This window comes from Hermetia illucens, chromosome 4 (assembly GCF_905115235.1).
Source record: "Hermetia illucens chromosome 4, iHerIll2.2.curated.20191125, whole genome shotgun sequence".
In the NCBI taxonomy this organism is placed as follows: Eukaryota; Metazoa; Arthropoda; class Insecta; order Diptera; family Stratiomyidae; genus Hermetia; species Hermetia illucens.
In genome coordinates, this window is record NC_051852.1 from 30,794,692 (window position 1) to 30,815,464 (window position 20,773).

A 20,773-nucleotide genomic window follows, 5' to 3' on the forward strand; every position below is an offset into this window, starting at 1 on the left:
TCGGTACTCAGTGTATAAGAACATCCCATTTTTTCTAACCAAGAAAGAAAGAAGCCACTGGCAGCGGGTGAATTAGTTCCCCTGGAAGTTGAGCGGTCTGGACGGTAGTTGCCTATAATCTCAATCCCCAGAATGTTTCCGCTGAAGATGGGTGACGATGCATAAATCGAGAATCAAATAAGGTGGTGAAATGCCTCCAGGGAAGTTTCTGATTACTAATGACTACCTATGAAAATCCAACAGGCAAAATCACTTGGTTCCCTGAGATTCAAAGTGAATGTTGCTCTGCGGTTTAATCCAATTTACGAATTTTACCTCAGGCTTGAGGTTCAAAAGTACTCTAGAAATTTTCCTTTAAACCCCAACCAAGTGTGAATGTCAACACCACATGTTGGTGTAACCATCCGTTAAATAAGCTCGAGCTTAAATTCACTTTGATGTCAATTCCCGCATGCAATCATTATCCTTGTAAAATCAGAATGCAAACTTGATGTAATTTCCGCATATACCTACCAAACATTTTACCACCATTCATTTCCATACAAAACAAATTCACATATATATTATCCCCTTCCCAGACCTGTCGCATTACAACGAAATAAAATGCGCCATCCATGATGGTAACAAGCACGATGATGGTGAGGTTGATGATGATGTTGATGATTTCGTTGATTATGTCTGCAATAACGACACTCTGGATGTGAGCAGCGGTGAATGCCGATGATGATGATGCTTAGAATTAGTGTTAGTTACTTTTTAACTCGAGCTGAAGTGCCCTCGGGAGAAGTGAATCCACAACGGGATCCTGTAAGAGTGTCGACGATACACACAATCAGCTGAGGCCAAGAAAAGTCAGGTTTTATGATATAATGATCCTCTGGGAGAATGGATGGATGAATAAGCGTTCAGAGTGCGGTAGAGGGTAAATGAGAACGAAGTAAAAAGCTGGGAAATTCCCTTTAGTAAAGCCAGCTTCCTGTGCCGCTCAGTTCCCCATATGTTGTATAAATCCTCTAGGTTTGTATAATGACGAATCTGCGATATGCAAGTCATATGAGCGTTTGAGAGCTCTCTATGTATTCCTGCTAAGACCGCACCAAATCCGTTTGTAAATCTCTACAGGGATAATGATATGATGGCAGGTGGAGCTGAAAATGTTGTCCATGTTGTGATAGATGCAATCCAAGTGGCTTTGGGGATTAATCGATGTGCTTGGCTAAATTGAATTTGTAATAAATTGGAATTGGAATAGAACAATGTTGGAACTATGGCAGTTTTGTATTTTCTGCCAGCCAAGATGGATGTGATAATCATCTTAGCCATGTTGCTTTTGACCTCCAGTTGCAATTATGGAATGAACAAGTCATCCACGGGATTACACTAATGGATTTTGGATCAAACGGTTTACGAGGATTACTTTGTGTGATTCGGATTAATAATCAAATGAACAAAGACATGATAGAATCTTTCACTTCTACAAAGTAAGTCTCCTTTCGGTTCAAAGTCCTTAATAATGGTTGTCATATTTCTTGTAATCCATTTCCGTTGTTTTCCATACCCTTCAAGTGATGTCATGAAAAATACTACCCCTCTCTCACTAGATCCCATCTGGCGTCATTAACGTCGCCACAAACCGCAAAGAACATAATATGTTTCACTCAATCATTGTTGGCATCAGATTTTCAAAAATTGTCAAAAATATATCTTATCACGACTTCACATAAATGATTGGTTATCCATTTTGTGGGTTTAAAATTTCGTATTACAAATGCTCAAATATGCCGTGTTGAATGAACCTATCACTCACTGTTGTGAAAATAGCAAGGGAAGCAGCTTGGTTCCAGTCTGCCGTCCGCCCAATTTTTGGGTTAAAAAATGTCACATTGTAAAGGGATGGTGGCAGTAGATAAAGTAAATCGAATACTCTCCCAGGAACTGTTGGATAATAGCGTGTATTATTTGATTCCCAAAAAGAGCAAAAAACTCGTCAGCTTATTTTTTGGCCCCCTAAATTGTCTTATGCCGGAAGGAAAATCGTTTCTGGATTGAATTTCAGCATTCGAGAACAATTGTGTCCTCGTTAAACCTTTCATCCAATCCTTACGAAGATGGTAAAAACAATAGACGAGAAAACGAGTAGTCCTCCTTGGATGATGCTTTCATCTCGACAACATTTCCTAATGGATATTAAGAATGTAGTCACGGAATCATGTCTTTGTCTTCTTATCTTAATAGTCTGCCATGAACGCCAGTCATCCAAGTATAACATTATTGACTTCATTAAAATATGAATCTCATAAAAAATATTCACAAGAGCGAACCTACTAAAACCACACATGAAAAGCAAATCCTTGCCCTAGACCCTCCTATTAACAAAGGAACTAGAAAATCCTTCATGACCTTCCTCGTTTCGAGTATGATAAATGTATTTTCGCACACGTTTTCGACATGTAGGCATGATTAAGTGCTAGAAAGACCTTCCCAAGTTTTCTTGTGCGAACTTATATGTACATAGACAGATATTTTCGCACAATGGAATATATACTTAAGTACGACATCTACTTCTTGGTCTCATATGTTCCTTAACGACTGAGTGGTTTTGAGGTTGCAGGTGCACGTCTTCGTAGCTTTGGTCTAACTTTCTGTTCTAGAGCTCATTACCTAATGGGAATGGGAGGTTCGGAGTTTTTATATAGCATGTTGACATGGCGCCCTTTTCTTGGAATACTTAGTTAATAAGTTAAATTTGTTCCTTCGTAGAAAGAAAACCAACCTCCTTGGACTATCATAATGAGCTTTCGAAGAGCCTCTTCTGTTGAAAGATGATCACGGCAATTTACTCAAAGCGCAATCTCGGCTCTCATAAACCAATCTTCTTTCAAACATTTTTCCTGAATGGCATCTTAAAACAATAAACCCCACTTCTACTCACGACTAACAATTCAAGTTAAACACTATTCAACTACGCGAAAATCCTTTTATGCCACTAGAAACACAAGCATTCGATTCCCCCGAATTTTTCCTGGCAAACTCTATACATATCTGTTGCTTACCCCCATGTACACAAATTATCATTGTTATCATTGTTGTCGTGCAATTGTGCCATATGCTTTTCCATTTCCTTGTGATTTTTCCCAAAAACAACCTAAAAGCCTCCTTGTGAATGCGACGACCTGTGTTCTGAGCGGCAGCGGGAAGGAACGAGGATGAACTAGTTGAAAAGGAGATGAATTCATCGCAAGGAGTGGAAACTTCAGACAATTATCGTGAAAGGTAGAGTTGTAGGATATGATAGCAGTTAGTGCTGAAAATGATAGGAGTGGGAAGGATAAAGGAGGGCTTTACCAAGCTGTCTTGTCTATCTGTCATAATACTGATACATTGTGAAATTGACGATTGAATTGTTCTTAGTCATTGTCACGTAAGAGACTTTGTGGTATGATTTGCGGAAATGGATGGGTGATTATCTTACTGTCGAAGTCCAGGATTTGAATATATTCCCTAGCGGAATGCCAACTGAATAATGACTGAGCATGGTTAAATAATCTATAACACCATCCATCCACATTACGGTTGGCATTGTACAACTTTGTAGATTATTCAACTTGATTTGGGGTCAGTTTGGACTTCATCTTAGGTCAAGTTAGTCAAGATCTAACCCAGCTAAATTTCTTAACTGATGACTTAAAAGCGGGACTGTTTCAAAAAGAATGTTCAAAGAAGAATGCTCAAGGACTTCTAATTTCTAATTCGTTAGTGGTAATATGTAGAAAACGAACGAGAGTTACAGAAACCAAGGCGAATAATGACGTTACAATTTTTATTCTGCGAACCTTACCAGAGTTATCAAACCTCTACTTGGACAAGCGATATATCATGTAAAGACGTAATATGGATAAACTTCAGAACGTGACGATAATACAATTAGAAACTACAGGCAAACTCCCTGAATTAGTTTCCTGCCATGACCGAAAATGTAACCGACTGTAGTACTAGCAAATACGCCATCATCATTAATAGCGCAACAATCGGTATCCGGCTTAGTAATAACAATAATCGTTGGCGCAACAATCCAATTGGATCAGGGCTTTGAAGTGTGTTAGAGCACTTTGTTCAAGATCGTAACGGTGCACTACAGTACATTGTAGGAGGCAGTGTGGTCAGCAATGCGTTCGCCCGAGATTATTAATCTGATTTGACTCAGGTACTCATTCACACCTGATTTGACTTGTGTCCGATATCAAGTCACGATAGCAAATCCCTCTGCCACCAGTGAGATTTGAACTGCGACTTTCCGCTACGGCAGCCCAGCGCTCTAACCACTTGAGCCATCGGGCTAGGCCTGCCTTAATAAGGAATTCCAGACATGCCGGTTTTGTGCCCAGCTTTACCAATTTGATATCCCTAAAAGCTGTCTGTTATCCTGTCCTACGACATCGCTCCATCTCAGGCACGGTCTTCCACGTCTTCATTTTCTACCGCAGATATTGCTCTCATAGACTTTCCTGGCTATCATCCTGACCCAACCACTGCAACCTATTAAGCCGGATTTAATCCACAACTAGACGTTCGTGTAAGTAAGAGAAATAGAAATGTAATTTTTTTACTTTTTAAGAAAAAAATTGGAAGGTCATCAGGACCACTAGCCATTAACATAGACCCTTTCAATAAGAAATTCCACAATGGAAGCATTTAGAACAGAAATGGAAGATCTACATCCTCAGACAGGATCAGCTGCATCGGAAAAGGAGTGGGACGAAAGGGTAGAAGCAAAACCTGAGTAACAAGTCGGGAACCGGAAGCTGGACGCTTCAGGTATGAAAGGTTTTGTGTATTTCTTATATAAAAATGCATTTGCCCCATTAGAACCCAGTATGTACTATATGCATATATTACGCGAGAATACCCAGTGTCACGTAATACTGACATTCAAAGTCTTGGATCTGCACAGCATGGACAACTTTAACTTATTATAACTTTGTTAGTAATAGTGCGATTTCTACCAAACTTGCTGCGATCATGCTCCATCTTATATTCTACATTGTTGAAAAATCTGATCAATTTGGTAGGATGAACTTAAGGGGCCTTTTGCAGCCAATAACTAAAAATGATAGTAGTATACTGTTATTAACTTTATTTGGAAGGGTATCCGTATGGAGGGTATTTCGGGGCCTAGGCACCATATAGTGGTGGTCTCTTGATTTTTTTCAGATTTTTCGGTTGGGTAGTTTCTAAGAACGGCTCCGTGAAAGAAATGATCACTTTCGGCCCCTCATACTCCCCACCTTTCCAACAGATGTCAAAACTAAGACGGGCATCGGAACGTACTAATCGAGACCTTTCAATTTGCACCTCCTTTTGCTTATATGGACACGACTCCTTAAGTTCGACTTAGAATGATAATTCACTGTATGCGTGAGCGTTCAGAGTTTCCACTTTCCCACCTAATGTGCTGCTTTTATCTTCGTAAATAAGTACTGAAAAGCCATCCGCGATTAAACATCCCTTGAGCTGGCTTTGTCCCTTGAGGGGTGTAATTGATAAACATCTTTTTTTCAGATTCAAAGTTCTAAATGGCAACATAGATGTACATAATAGAGTGAGGAAAACAACAAACTTGTTCATACCCTTCCTGAACTGAGCACGCCTCCTATTTATTCACCAGTGAACCGGCTAGAAAATCTGTGAAAATGTATGCTGATATTGGTACAATTCAGATGAAATGCAAATAGATACTGCTAGAAGGTTCTCAATACCCCAATAGTCAAAGGATGGAGGTAGGTTCAATTTTCAGTTGGATTAACTTATCGACCCGAACAAATCTTAACTGATCTTGGTGATAGGCTTTGTCCCAAAAAATCTGTGTAGCCGCCATTTTCTTTATTCAAAATTATGATTTACTTCATTGTGCCGGTAACAGAATCGCAATACGCTTATTTTTTAGGTCGCTACAGTGACTTAACCCCTTAAAGTAAGCTGAAAAACTTTAGCCGTAATCATGCATGCCGGACGGTGACCAGAATTGACAAGGCTAAAAATAGGCTAACAAATCTTAATATCACAATATTTTGGACCAGAAACCCACTAAAAAAATAATTATTATTTTCACTTTTTGGAATCGAGAGCTTTGAATCTCGACAACAACGGGAAGGAGACGAAAAGTGAGATCCATTTTTGATCTTCATTCAGAAATACAGAAGGAGCAAATTATCTTTGATTAGAAATGGCTCGGAAAAGTTTTTAAGCTAATCTAAAATTTCATTCATCTTTAGAGACTATCTTAGCTTGGCTTAGAAATGTAAACTTTGAGCCAAAATCCAAATCCCTGAAAATTAAGCTGAAATCTTCCTTTAAAATTTTCTGGGCGTAGATCAAGATTTTAGAAAAATAGTTCACGTACTGATTAGCGAATAGTTTTTGGGTAATTTCGTTTTGTGCCCTTAAAACTTATTAGAAGTTCCTCACAATGATGCGCATAATCGCTCTAACCATTTTTATGAAGGGAAGGAGGTCACATTTTTTTAACCATGCACTTTCTAGTTATGTCGTATTTAATGAATTTTACAAGTCGAGTGCGAGTCATATGAGCGGTGGTTATAGTATTGATAGTAATGGGAGGGGTGGTACCTAATCAGTTGTACAAATTTGCGTTAAAGTGAGGGAATGTGTTTAACTAGCCATTAAAGTTTGGGATCTCATCTAGCCCAAGTTGAGTCCTCTCGAGAACTGGTCAATTATTCGGGTAGGACCCATCACAAAAACACTTAAAGACCCAGAACTTTTGACCAGTTACCGCCCTATTGCTCTCATTAATGTGTTTGCTAAACTACTTAATTCTATGATCAAGGTTCATATCAATGACTTCGTCGATGAATACAAAGCCCTGCCTGCTAACTGTTATACCGATTCGGCAGGCAATTCTACGTTTGCTTACATCAATGATATTTTTTTACACATTTCGATAGCAAATGGTAAAGGTCAGCAGGTGTTGGTTGTGGTGCTGGATGTAAAGAACGCCTATGAGAAGGTTGATCTGGCTACTCTTAGTGGGATGATGTCACATTTCCGCTTTCCTCCTGAAATTGTTTTATTGATGGGAAGGATAGTGTCCAATCGACGCCTACAATTATGGCTGGACAGCGTTCAAGTTGGGAATGGCATTCCCCAAGGATGCGTTTTAAGTCCAATGTTGTTTAATGTCTATTCAACTTCCTTATACAATAAATACTCTGACAACATTGAAATCTTCATTTTGCAACTAGTTTACTAGTTTTTCTTGGGGTTTCACACTCCGTAATAAAGTCTATTATAGAGTATGCCGTTACGGCCACTTTGAATCTACTGGAATATTTTGAAAGCAAGCCCCACTCAATATCTGCTTTGTATCCTGAGAAGGGGGCTGACCAGAACCACACCATTGCACGAGATTTTTGCTTTGGCCAACGAGCCGCCTCTCCGTTTCAGAAGCCCCTCCCCATGGTTCTGGTCCTGGCGTCTGATGTCGCGTTCACGCGTGGTGGGTCTACCTGTGCGGTGGCCGGTGCATGCGAGGCACCCATTAAATGAACTCGCCCATGCAGAGGCCCGGAAGGTTCTGGTCCCACAATTTTTGTCGAACCCTTCCCTATAGATGTTCTGAAGGCAATCAGGAACATATAGAGAGTGGGAAGATGATATTTTGGGGGCATTACGTGTCGAAGGACTATTTTTGAAAATTCACGCTGCTTTACCCATAATTCAATCGGAGGCTATACGTACGCTAGCGGCTTGCGAAGAAAAATTACTGAATTGTCTTCACACCAATCGCACATCGTTTGTTTATTTCGGTAATTCCGTTCCGAGATTTCGAAAACACGCCAAGGCACTGGTTTGAAATTTTCAGAAAATTTTTTTCATTTACATTTCTTTATAGTTTATACCTTTAAATATAACATAAAATTTTCAAGATCGTATCACAAATAGTTTTCAATTACAGCCTTTTAAGATTAGTTACTCGTCGGTTATAAATGGCCGTTACCTGAGGGGCAGTCCGTAACTCATTGCTCGGGGTATGTGGGCACAGTATTAGGGACCACATATGCAGATATGTGTGAGTTTGTAATAATGCGAGGAATTTTTCGCATACATATTTGCAACAAGGAAATCAGTACTTTTTTTCTTTGACAGCATTTTCCTCAAAACTACATTTTTTAAATTCGTCCAACCGACTGGGTTTTTTTAGCGTATTTGGTATATCTTTCTACATTCAATTACCGTCCAGTTTTTTGATTGGATGCAATTTTGAAATGCTAAAATTCATCAAATTTGTGGGTCATTGTGTAGATAATACCTCTAGTTTGACAAACTTTTTTATTTTTTTTAATTGACGTTCTGCGAAATTCACAACCACTGCTGGGGGAACTTTTTATTTTGGCGGCTCCGGAGATCGCGGATAGTTTGCTGAGGGTCAAATATTTTCTTTTCAAAATTTCACTATGTAGACATTATTTATCCAAAAATATTCCCTTATTCGATCCGTTAGTTTTTTAAAAGAAGCTCCCCTTAAGGAAGGACGACCAACTGTTGCGTCCAGGGCACAGGCAACTCATCAGACGTTGCCTCACCTCTGCCCGCGAGCAACGTGACTACAGGTGGGAAAAAATCCCTTTATTGGTGAGAATTATATCCAAGTTTAAACCGGCAATAGTTTAAGCCTAAGCTAGATTTTTTGGGGATACCCCTTAAGCGTTAGGCCATTGTACAAATTCCAAAAATCCGTGTTTCGTTTTTTCTGTTGAAAGAATGACATGATATCTTAAGACCGGCTTAATTAAAGTATTAAACTGTGGAAAATATTGAAAAGAAAAAACGAAGAAAATATCTAAATATTTTCATTTTGAATTTGGGCGCAATCCATCTTTGTCCGATGCGAACATACTAACAAGAAATAATTTTGGGATGATTGTCGACAATTTTGGTTTTTTTTAAGTGCACCGTTTTTTGCAAAAGTTGGCATATTGGAAAATACTTCATACTTCTAGCTACGTATGTCTATAATCGAAAAATTTATTTATTTACGGTAAATTATAAATTGTAGGTGACATTGGTTCGGCTGTTGGATCTTCAAAAAAGAAAGTCATAGGAAAGCTCTGTAGCCGGTATTTTCTTTTGTATTGCTATCAACAAATTTGGAATCGTCCATCCGACATAACGACGAAATCTATGAGCGATACCATGACCGTCCGGTTGCGGATAAAATCCGGCTCAATAGGTTACGGTGGGCCGGGATGTCTGGAGTTCCTTATTAAGGCAGGCCTAGACCAGATACCGGTTGTTGCGCCGTTGAAGTCTTCCCTGTTTGTCGAAAAGGGATAGAAATTTGCCGGCTAGAAACATGTGTCAAAAATGTCTCAGATAGGGACTGATTTCACGCCGAAAACCTTTGACTATCGAAAACGGACTCTGATTAGTTTCTGAAATATGTGCGCACTCCTTAAAAACGGTAGTGAAGATCCTTAAAATGTTCTCTTTCTCCAACTCGAGCGACCTTGAAATTAGCCAGATGCAGAGTGGACTGCGACAGATTAAAAAGCTCCAGAAAATTTAGAGGGGAAGGCCGCACATCTAGGAATTGCAAAAATGGATTAAAATCTAGAATTTGGAACTAGGAACAAGGGTTATTTATACTGATTATCATCTGTACAATGAAAGCCCTTTCTCAGAATTTAAATTTACTTCATTGTCTTGCTAAAACAGTCCCAAAAACACTTATTTATTAGGGCGCTAGAGTGGCTTTACCCCTCAAAGCGGAAGCGGGAGGAGTAAGAGCTTTGCGGTAATGAAAGGTTTAAAAGTAAAATTGTCCTGAGATATTTGGGCTCATAGTAAAGTTCCTTCTTTATTTATACATATCTCTACAAAAATTTATTGTAACGTACTCAAATACATGCTCAACAACCATCCCATACTTGAATTCAGCTTTTTTCCACGGTAAAAAAAATTCCTTAAAGAACCCATTTACAGTGGTGTTATTCCTTTAAGATGCTCTTTTCTTTTTCCCATATTACCAACGATTAAGGAAGCGAAGAACCTCAAGGTGATTACTTATGTCATCTGAGGTAAGGAGACTATGTTTTGAAGCGCTTAGTTCTTTGTTGATCAGTTTTTTTTAATTTTTTCCTGTTTCATGTGCCGAATACTTCGGCTTCATGTTTCTGAATTTTCAGGATCCATCCTGTCACCAAGTTAGGAGAAAAGAGAGTAAGGAGAGAAGGATAAGATACCTGATATTTTGTAAAATAAAATGTTGTTGATAGAAATACCCAGAACTACGTTCAGATTTCCAAATTAGTTGGTGCAGCGGCACACAAGCGTTGCACTTCTGTACAGGGCAGGAACATCTGCACGGTGATCATGCTATTAACCAACTTGGTTAACGCTTGACCACCCCTTAGTATTCAGTTTTATAACAAGCTCGTGGTTTTCCGATTTGTGCAGCCAACTCTGAGAACATTATAAAAACGACTCTTTTGAACGTAGTTGAAAAACAACAGGAATATTGTTTTATGAACTTTTATGTTCCAGGAAATTTTAAACGCTCCTTATTGATGTATCAACTAATTCTCATCAGAACTAGGAATTTTAATCTGAGGGTTAGTTACTATTACAAACAACATCCATTATCATTTTCAGAGAGGTTTACAAATCCACTCCGATATGCAAATCGAAATACCAATTTCCAAAATACAATGTTGAACCAGAACAGGATCTATTTGCGAATTAGCTAACTAATAAAAGCTGAACCTTAACATTTGCCAAGCGTCATCATCAATCATTTCGATTCAGTCCAATTTCATCTCCATGGAAAATTCATATTTTCATTTCAAAATCAACACAATACCATGCAGTTTCAGTGGAGTGCATAATTTATTATGCTTTCACCATCAACATTTTCACTGCTCTCTCCACACCAACTTAGTAACAACAAATAACATAGAAGCTAAGCCAGAATTTATGATAGCCCTAGAGAATATCTAGATACAGCACTCCTTAGATTACAATAACTAAATAATATTCATTGTGTATGTAAATCATTCTAGCCACTAATTACTGCTCGTTACTGCACTATTTACAACGTCATAAACTGCACTTATGCGTTCCCGAACTGGGAACTCAATCAACTGCTTCAATGGCAAATAATATGGACTTGGTCGCTCATACCTGTCGTAAAGATACGTTGAACGCTTGTGAAATCTGAAACGTTAAACGTTAAATACTCAATAAGAAAAGTCATTCAATCCGATAAAATTTGTATATTAACAGAAATATTGTAAATTAGAGAGGCATAAAATTGGTTGATGGACTATATCAAATTTTGATTCTTCGAATTTCGAGCTTCTATGAGTAACGAAATTGGAATTGGATTTGACGTGATTGATTGAATGTGGCATAACAATGTTGATATGAAGTTCTACGGGCTAAATTCTAGGATAATGTTGATTATATGCGTAATGAATTCTATGAATACGGTCCTAATTATAATATTTGCCTATGCATAGTACATGAATATACTGTCTACCATTTCGACCTTAAAGTACTTCGTGGATTTGCATCTAATGTTTGGATTTATAGGAAATTTACAACTTTTTTATGGAGCTCAAAGATAAATTTGAATTTCATGATGTGTAGCAGCTGCTTCTGTATTAAATTTAGGTACTTATATTCAGTATTCCAAGAATCTCAAACTTGAGATATTGAGATGCACATAGGAGACATATGAAATTCACATAAAATATGAATTAAAAATAATATTGGGCCGCTTGGGAAGATTTTACTCTCCTACTTTGTCTAGACTACAAAACTCCATTAACATTATCCATTCTATAAACTTCCAAACTACAGCACGCCATACGTAATTTAGGGAAAACACTTACTATTCAAAAGTGCAAATTTAGGAAAAATATTTGCTATTCAAGTCAAACGACTTGAACAGGAATTTGAGTTGATGGAGAGAAGACATGAATTTGTAGACCTAGACATTTATTTGGGGTCCTACAACGAACTGTTGATAAGGGGTCACTGCACTAGCCACTGGTCTGGAAAATTAAAGTCGAAGCCTCTTATCGCCCATAATATCTTGATCTTAAGAGGATGTTCAAAGTTCAACGTCATCCCAAAAAGCTATGTGCTCAGTATAGGTGCTTCATAGAGAAGGAAGGAAAACCAATTTCAAACAAAAAGTCATAAACGACAACGTTCTCCTATACAGAAAGCTGGAAGATGGCACTGTTCAAACATGCTACAAATAGGACCGTTGGGAAAGGGAGGGGATTCCTTGGGAGTTCTACCGGGTATCAATTATCTATACAGCTTCGGGGACCCTCATGATTTCGACAACAGGCCCCGTTTTCCTCCGTATAGGCCATTAATGTTTAGAGTAAACACGTCTAATTGAGGCACAAAAGGGCGGCATTGAGGAAACCACAGCCAAAAGTAACCCTAAAACTCAACGCCGTAGCCTGTCCCAAGCCATGGTTGAGAAAGAAGGAAGGCCTGAATGGCCGAGTTACACCTAAGCGTCTCAGGTAACTAGGGTGGCACGAACTACGCAGCCACAGCTGCAACATAGTTGTGTAAACTAAACTCTGGCACGTTTTGATCCACCTAAAGCAGATATCACCAAGACCATCCTTGGATAGGGTTTGGCAACAGGCTCAAATGACGACGACCAAGCAAACATCCAACGGACCCTTCTTTCGGATTCTGGAATGTACGCTCCTTTAAGGAATAAGGGGCGGGCATTGACGCCCCTTCAACAGGTTGAGACTTACGAATTGAGCATGATTGCAGTCCAGGAAACAAATTGGATTGGTAACGAAATAAGCGATATGAATTCTCACACAATTTTTAAAAATGAAAACCATCAGGTCACAAGGCGTTTGGAGTTGCATTTATAGTGAGCAAGCAGCTCAAGTCTCATATCACCGGCTTTAAACCAATCAACGAAAGGTTGTGTGCGATTCGCATCAGAACTCGCTTTTTCAACCTCTGGCTTATCAACGTCCATGCCCCGACTGAAATAAAGGAAGATGCGCCGAATTGTATGGACGGTTGGAGATACTGTTTGACTTACTCCCAACAAACGATGTCAAAACGGCGGATTGGCATTGGGGAACCACTTGAGGACACAGCCTGCAAGAAGAATGCAATCAACGATGAATTGACTTTGCCAGCAGAAGAAATCTTCCCTTAAGCTCCATATGCTTTTCGCACCTGCACATTCACAAACAGACCTGGAAATAACCAGATGCATATATCGTCAACCAAATTGACCACGTACTCATTGGTAAAAGATGGGCGTCCAGTGTATTGGATGTACAATCCTGTCGAGGAGCAAATTGTGATTCAGACCATCGTTGATGAAGGTAACCTATCGATGCAGAATCTCCCAAGTGCACCAATGAGGAATAAGCCCTACCAAAATCTTCGCGTTTGACAAGCTCCTGAGCGATGCTACGGCGCAGGCATATACAGCCGCCCACCACATCAGCAACACAGATTTACACGGTTTCTGGGGAGAACTTAAAGGCGCTATCAAAGAAGTCCCAGAGAAGGTTGTAGGATAAAATCTTGGCGAACTTGAATTGACTGGTTTGGCGGTGAATGCAGAATATCATTCGACACAAAGAACGAAATCTGCGGACAATATATTGAACGTGCAACCAGAGCCAAAATAGAAATGTAAAACAAGCGATGGCGAATTTCGAATAAGATAATTAGACGTATGAAACGGAAATATTTTCACGAGCAGTTGCTGAACACTAATGACAACCTAGCTAATAGAAATACCAGCCAAGCATATAGACTAGTGAATACATTTAATGGTTATCAAGGCAGGACTAGCCTCTGCAATGACCAAGATGGAAACATAATCAACGATGCCGACAGCAACAACAAACGCTGGGCGCCTTATTTTGGAAAGCTTCTGTATCCGGCAATTGGCGCCTCCATACAAATAGCCTAAATCGATGGCGGTATTGGTGATCCTGGTCCCACTACACATCCTCGGACAGCAGAAGAAGTTGATTTCGACGTGCGGTCAGTGAAATCAAATAAAGCGTCGGACGCGGACGAGATTTCACCCGAGATTTTACAAGTTGTCAAAATCCGCTAAATGCGGTACACCAAAGAATCTGGGAGGACGAAGAGATCTTAGATGACTGGGGTAGGAGCATCACCTGTCCCGTCTACGAACAGAGATTGCATTGTGAAATTTACAAAGGCATTTCACTCGTCTGTTCGTCCTATAAATTACTGACGTAAATTCTGGAGAATGGAATAAGACCATACGCCGAACGATTCATTGGCAAGTACTAAGGCGATTCCGGGCCGGGACGCTCCACAACCGATCAGCCTTTTACCGTTAAACTAATCCTGCAAAAGTGCTGGGAATATAACGTTGACGTGTACTAAATTTTTATGGACTTGAAGTAGCCGTACGACAGAATAGATTATAGAGTACTATACATTATAATGCTGTAATTTGGTATACCATCTAAACTAGTACCACTGACGAAGACGAGTCTGTCAAACTCCATCTCACTGGTTAGGATTCAGAACAGGTTGACTGATCCCTTTGTAACATATACTGGTTTGAGGCAGGGCGACGGACTAGCACCGATGCTCTTCAACCTAGCACTCGAATACGCTATCCGAGCAATGAATACCAACACCAAAGTACGCAGGTGACATGAACATCATGTCCCGAAAACTGACCAACGCAGAGAAACTTCTCCATACTCTTGACATTCTTGAGAAAAAAGTTGGACTACGCATTAATGAGGACAACACGATAATAATGATGCAATCAAGAAGACGCCAGCTTATTCGAGCCTTAAAAAAGGGACTTCAACTTCGGAATCATATTATATGTGAATTCAAAACCCCAAACGCGGCTGCAAGAATGAAACTAAATAAAAAGTTGAAGGCGAAATGGTACACATAGAATATGCTTACTATATGTAGTTTGGGAGATGATCAAGTAAAAAAAAATTGACTGGATCTCAGCAATTATTAAAATACAGGACCAACTGCTGAAAGTGGTAGAAGGAAGAAAAGTTAACAGAGTTCCAATTATAAGTAGCGAAAGGTAAACTCACCGTACGAAGTAATAAACAGGTAGTGATCCAGCAGGATCGAAATTTAAGGTTGTAGAGGCGCAGATGGATTTTCAATGGTTGGCTTTTCCTGGGGTGCTCACTTTTACTTGGTCGGCTGCTGCAGTCGATAGTGCCCTAAAGGACACTTTTCATTGGAACAAAAATGCCTTTTGTGAGAGCTAAATTATACTCGGATTTCTATATAATATATCTGGTAAAGCAGAAAGCATTGGTACGGAAAAACTGAAAATTCCAGGGAGTCGAAAATATTAGAAAACGATTAATTTGGAAAGTCGTTCGGGCCAGAGTAGAGTTCTTTTAAATTGGAGGGAGAAGAAGGAGAACTGGAAAAGCCCCATTCGTAAGGGCCGCATGGGAAGTGCACTATATAAGGCAATACCTAAATGGAGTGGGTTAGATCTGGGAAGATATGGTTGGGGTTGTATTGGTTGTAATTCTCAGATTTAGACTCCAACTAGGTGGCTTCCCATAGGCGGTAGAGTTGTAGTAAAAGGAGCCTTTGAAAGATTTCTACATTTTTCAGTTCGAAAAGCAAGGATTTAGTCTCGTAAGCTTTTTAAAAAGGAGAAAAACGCCTCTAAAATCAGAGGATTCCGATTTGAGAAAATCAGTTTGGTATATGGCACTGTGTTTGGAGAAGTAGTTGTGGTTAGTTCCCTTAATCATATCGAAGTTAAAGCCTTCTTTTTTGAAAAGTTGTTAGGAATAGAGAACTGGAGGCTAACAAACTAGTCCATCATTTGTGCCTGTAAGGTGATTAGATCAGTTCAGAAGATTGCACATACCATTACGCGCAACAGCCGGTATTCGGTCTAGGCCTCCTTTAGTAAAGAACTCCAGACATCCCGCTTCACTGGCATCTTGGCTTACTTCACTGCTCTATCTCAGGTAGGGTCTGTCACGTCTTCTTTTTTTTCCTGCCTGTATAAACTTTCCGAGCTGTGATATTACTCATAACCATTCATCCTCATGTATCATTGTTTGGAGGATTCTTTTCTAGACCCCAAGTTTCCGAGGAATACTAGAGAATTGGCAAGATCATAGTCTTGTACAGTAAGAGTTTCGATTCTATGGTGAGACATTTCGGGGGGAGTAAGTAGTTTCTATAAGTAGAAATAGGCTTTGTTGCCTGCCAAGAACCGGGTGCGAATTTCATCGTCGTAGTTGTTATCGGTTGTGATTTTCGACCCTAGATAGGAGAAATTTTCAACGGTTTCAAACATTTAGTCTCCTATCTTTATTGTTCTCCTTTGACCGGGGTAATTTGATGCTGTTGCTTCGTTATTTTGTTTTATGCTGACGTTACCACCATGTAGTTCGTTGTGACGTCATTAATGTGCAGAATTCGAGACGGCTGCTTGATCTTGATGAAAGTAGAGTGTACATCTCTGGTTGTTCTTCCCGTGATGTTAGTATTGTCGGTATAGAATAGCAGTTGAGTGGACTTGAAAAGAATTGGGCATCACGGATCACATTTTTCAGGGCCAGGTTAAAAGGGAAGCATGATAGGGCATCCTCTTTTCTTCGACTACTGTTGATGTTGAATGGTTTCGATAGCGATCCTGCTGCTTTTCTTTGGCCTCGCACTTTGGTCAGGGTCAACTAGTCAGTCTTATCAATTTAGTCAGGATACTGAATTCTACATGTACATATCCTTTGGAGAGACTTCAAGATGATGCAGCTCCGTGTGATAGGGTGATTTATAGTGGTTAGATACAGTAGATAGCTGACAAGTCAGGTTGGATTAGTGCACATTTCAAGGATACCCAAAAGGGAATTGAAAGGCAAAAGTTATAATACACTACTATATACGACAAATTGACAGATGTGGTCATCAAACCAACAATGTTGAAGGCAGGACATCCTGAAAACCGAAACTCGAAACTTGTGATAGTACCGGTGAAAGGAAAAGGATGGACCCAAAGCGTGTATAATATATTTTCATAGATTTACAACAAATAATACCTTTGAGCAGAGTTCGTGACATCAAAGCGAGGGATATGAAGTTGGTGAGTGACTTCAATGGAGGAAAGCGGTGGGGACTGCTAGGTTTCAGGGAACAAGCTAGTTGACGCTGAATCGACTCATGAGCGAGCATTACTATTGCATAAGGAAGGGCAGCTTGCAAAACAATTTTCGGGAATCAAAGATTTAAAAAAGGATAAAGAAAGGTTGAATTGAAAGTTTCGGTGGCATCACGGGCGGCATCTCAATGCTCATTAAAATGAAACTTTTCATCAAAATGTGGACTTTGGTCTTAAAATGAATTGAAATTAGGTAGAAAGTTACCGGTAAGATAATATACAAAGAAAAGCCATGATTGAGAACGCCATGTGGGTAACACTTGTTGAGTAATTAGATATATAGGATGTAACCTAAGTGCGAATTCCCACGGCGAGTTCCAAGAGCACGGGTAATTCTCGATGATTCATCAAAGCAACCGCTTTTGGGAAGTCATAAAATATTTTATGTCAGAGAATCAACATTTGATTATTATGAATATTATAAGACAAGAAATTAAAAGCCGAGGCAATGGCTCATTCAGTCCAAAGCTGACTATGGCAGGCTATAGCCTAGAATGGGATAGAATTACTTTCATTATATTGGGATGAATTCCTTTAAAGAAGAAATAAACAGCACAAAATTGAAAAAAACGGAAGAGGTTCGGTACGAAGAATCGTAGGATCAGTAAGGAAGGGCTGAGAATGGGGTATACGGGGCAATATCGCGCTGTATTATCTGTATGCATTGACTTTCGTCAATTCACAAAAACTGCTGGCTACGTACAACGCATGGACGCATGGAATTTAGAATCCCTAGCCAAACATTGAAAGGGGTCCAATGAAAATGATGCCTTTGCACATCATGCAAGACCGTTCAATTAATGCACTCACCTCCCTTTGAGATCACGCAGACTGGGTTACGGGTGATATTGAAATGGAGAGACTAGGGAAACTATCATTTAGACCGATTTTGTTTACCATGCATGAGCTCAACTTCTAAACTCCTGTTTAACAAAGCAGTATACGATCAGCCATTCACTGATATATGTACCTTTCAATGATATTTGCAGCATTTGTTGTATTCCTCTTGTTGTCAACGGAATTGTGAGCCCATCTTTCCTTAGAGTTAAGTTTTGGTTGTTCTGTCAAAGATAAACTGAACTAAGGAAGTGCTAGAGTAATAGCTAGTTCCGTCGGCAGTTAATAACTGTTAGGAAGACATTTATCAAGGTTTAAGTAGGGGAGCATACCAATAAATATAATAGTATTTATTCAACAAATCTTAATTGTTGAATTTGGGAGCGCAAAGATTTTAACTCACAACATTCATCTCATTATCATCATCTACGGCGCAAAAACCGGTGTCTGGTTTAGGTCAGCTTAGTAAGGAATTCCAGACATCCATGGTTTGTGCTAATTCGATACCCCTAATAGCTGTTTGGCGTTCTGGCCTACGTCATCGTTTCATTTGAGGTAGGGTCTGCCACGTCTTCTTTTTTATAATCGAAATCGCCCTTATTGACTTTCTGGGCTAGATCATCCTTACCTTTTTGGATTAAGTGATCAGCCTACTGCAACATATTGATCCTATCATCTGCATACCTACCATTAACAAACAAGAAGAAGACCAAGAAGACCTTGAGTGGGGTCGTCGGCTGCACTTTTTTCTCTTAGCAAAATACACTTCTGCTTTCAAAAGTTTTACGGAACAATGTAGCCCTTATGAAGTGCAGTTACAGTTTAAAGTAAATCAGTATTTTTGATCTGGATTAATTGTCGTTAATTAGGTTAGAAGTCCTGACTGCGGTTGTAAGTGGTGAAGAATACTTTGGGGTATTTCAACTCCTTTTATTTGCAGGGTAACAAATACACAGAATGTATATACGTATACACATGTATCTTCATATTCCAAAGAATTGCCAATACCGTATATGAAAACTAGTTACCAAATGTAAAACTATTTCGGTTAAATTTAAATAATTCGACACAGAACACAATTCGTCCTTTTTGAGATTTATTTTTACATCGTTCTCTGTGCATGGATCTCTGTCTCCCTTCCCCTTTGTGTAAGTACGCTATTAATGTAAGAAAAATAATGAATACTTTTCTGGGTTAAGTGAATTGTTAAAGAAGAAAAACATCCATTACAAATTGCCTCTCTCACAACACTCAACACCCCCCCTCCCCATTCGTACAATGCTAGTTTGAACAAAAAATCCATTATGGGACAAACACAACTGATTCAAAGTAACTTGTTCAGAATAATTGCAACTTGGCACAGAGAAAATTTTCAGAAATCTTAAGATTATTCATATGCAAACAGAGGACGTGGAAATAGATGAGAACTAGCTCTCCAGTGCTCCGTCTTGTCGAATAAGGAGCTTTTCTTGCCGTAGAAATGGTGAAGTGCCTTCCCTATACTCTGTATGTGAGTCCATATCTAAATTCATTATATATTGTGGGTGGGTGTAGATGAATGGCGTTCATTTCTTACGCTTTATAAATTTCTTAACGTTGCTCAACGACGTACCGAGCTTCCTTTTCAATTGCAGTTCTATGTGCAAGTGCATACATGGCCATTTTTTAGAAAATAAAAACCCGATAAAAATGCAAAAGGAGAAGTAAGACGTTGCTGGAAGAATACAAGACAATCTTTTTGAGAAAAGCTTGGAAAATCTCAAGAAGGAAAAGCACGGGAAAAACGAATTTATGAAAAAGGCTAAGAAAAACTTTAAGTTGGTTCTATGAGGAGAAGAGTGGAAGAACGCAATAGGATACCTGGTGTGGAAAATCGATTTCTGAATAGATGACTGCACTTCAGAAGGAACCTTGAAGAGAAGGTTATGTGCGGTGGTATCAAATGTTCGAGGAGTTCTTAATGGTATTTATTCCATAAGAAATTCAGATGCTTTCCGAAGAAATTTGTTAGTTTTGGGAGCAGACTGGCACGCATTTTGTATTAGGTTTATGGTCCACTTTTTGCTTCGCAACAAAAACATAGAAATGGAAGAAGGACAGAGAAAATGGGACCATATACCCATATATTATACATCAGACTGCATACTAACTTTCCATATACTTTTTTGTCTTACAAGGAAAGGAAAATGATCCTAAATAGTTTTCTGAGCTCCTTTTTTCCCAACAGCAACATGACAGGCAGCTAGTACCAGGGCAGGCACCATATGGCCAATGAAAGGAAAAAAATCCAATTTCAATATAAAGTATTTCAATCTTGTGGTTTCATTCTAGCGGAAAACCCTTGATTGATGTACTACTGCAGTATTAAAACCGCAAAATAGGATGATGGGGTTTATATTTGAAATATATGAAGCGGGAAAGCACTTGGGTGTGCAGTGAAGAATATATGAGAGGATTATTTCCATTGAATCGCACTTGTCGATTAAGCCATTCGGTTTTGTTCTTCCAGTATGTAATGTAGTTTGAGGTACTGAAGTATCTTAGATATCAGGACTTTCTCAAGAACACGTTGCATTTTGGGAGGAGCTTCAGACAGATGAGACAGATTGTAAAATTGATTTTAAATAGAATAAAAGTGCAGTGGGAAGGGTATCTATGAAGGTATGTATTAGGTTATGATGAATTGAGACTAGA

At 39.2% G+C, this 20,773-nt stretch overlaps 1 protein-coding gene across 6 annotated transcripts in view; it reads right to left on the reverse strand.

Annotated features, from left to right (window-relative positions):
* Positions 1-20,773, reverse strand: part of LOC119654570 (microtubule-associated protein futsch) — a 358,399-nt gene that overhangs the window by 157,541 nt on the left and 180,085 nt on the right. For 5 of the 6 annotated variants that reach the window (XM_038060024.1, XM_038060025.1, XM_038060020.1 and 2 more), the window contains exon 4: positions 11,200-11,232. The exons of the other annotated variant lie outside the window; for it this stretch is intronic. In XM_038060024.1, coding sequence (XP_037915952.1) covers positions 11,200-11,232 — 33 coding nt within the window. The remainder of the gene's footprint in view (positions 1-11,199; positions 11,233-20,773) is intronic. 6 annotated transcript variants of the gene reach the window in all.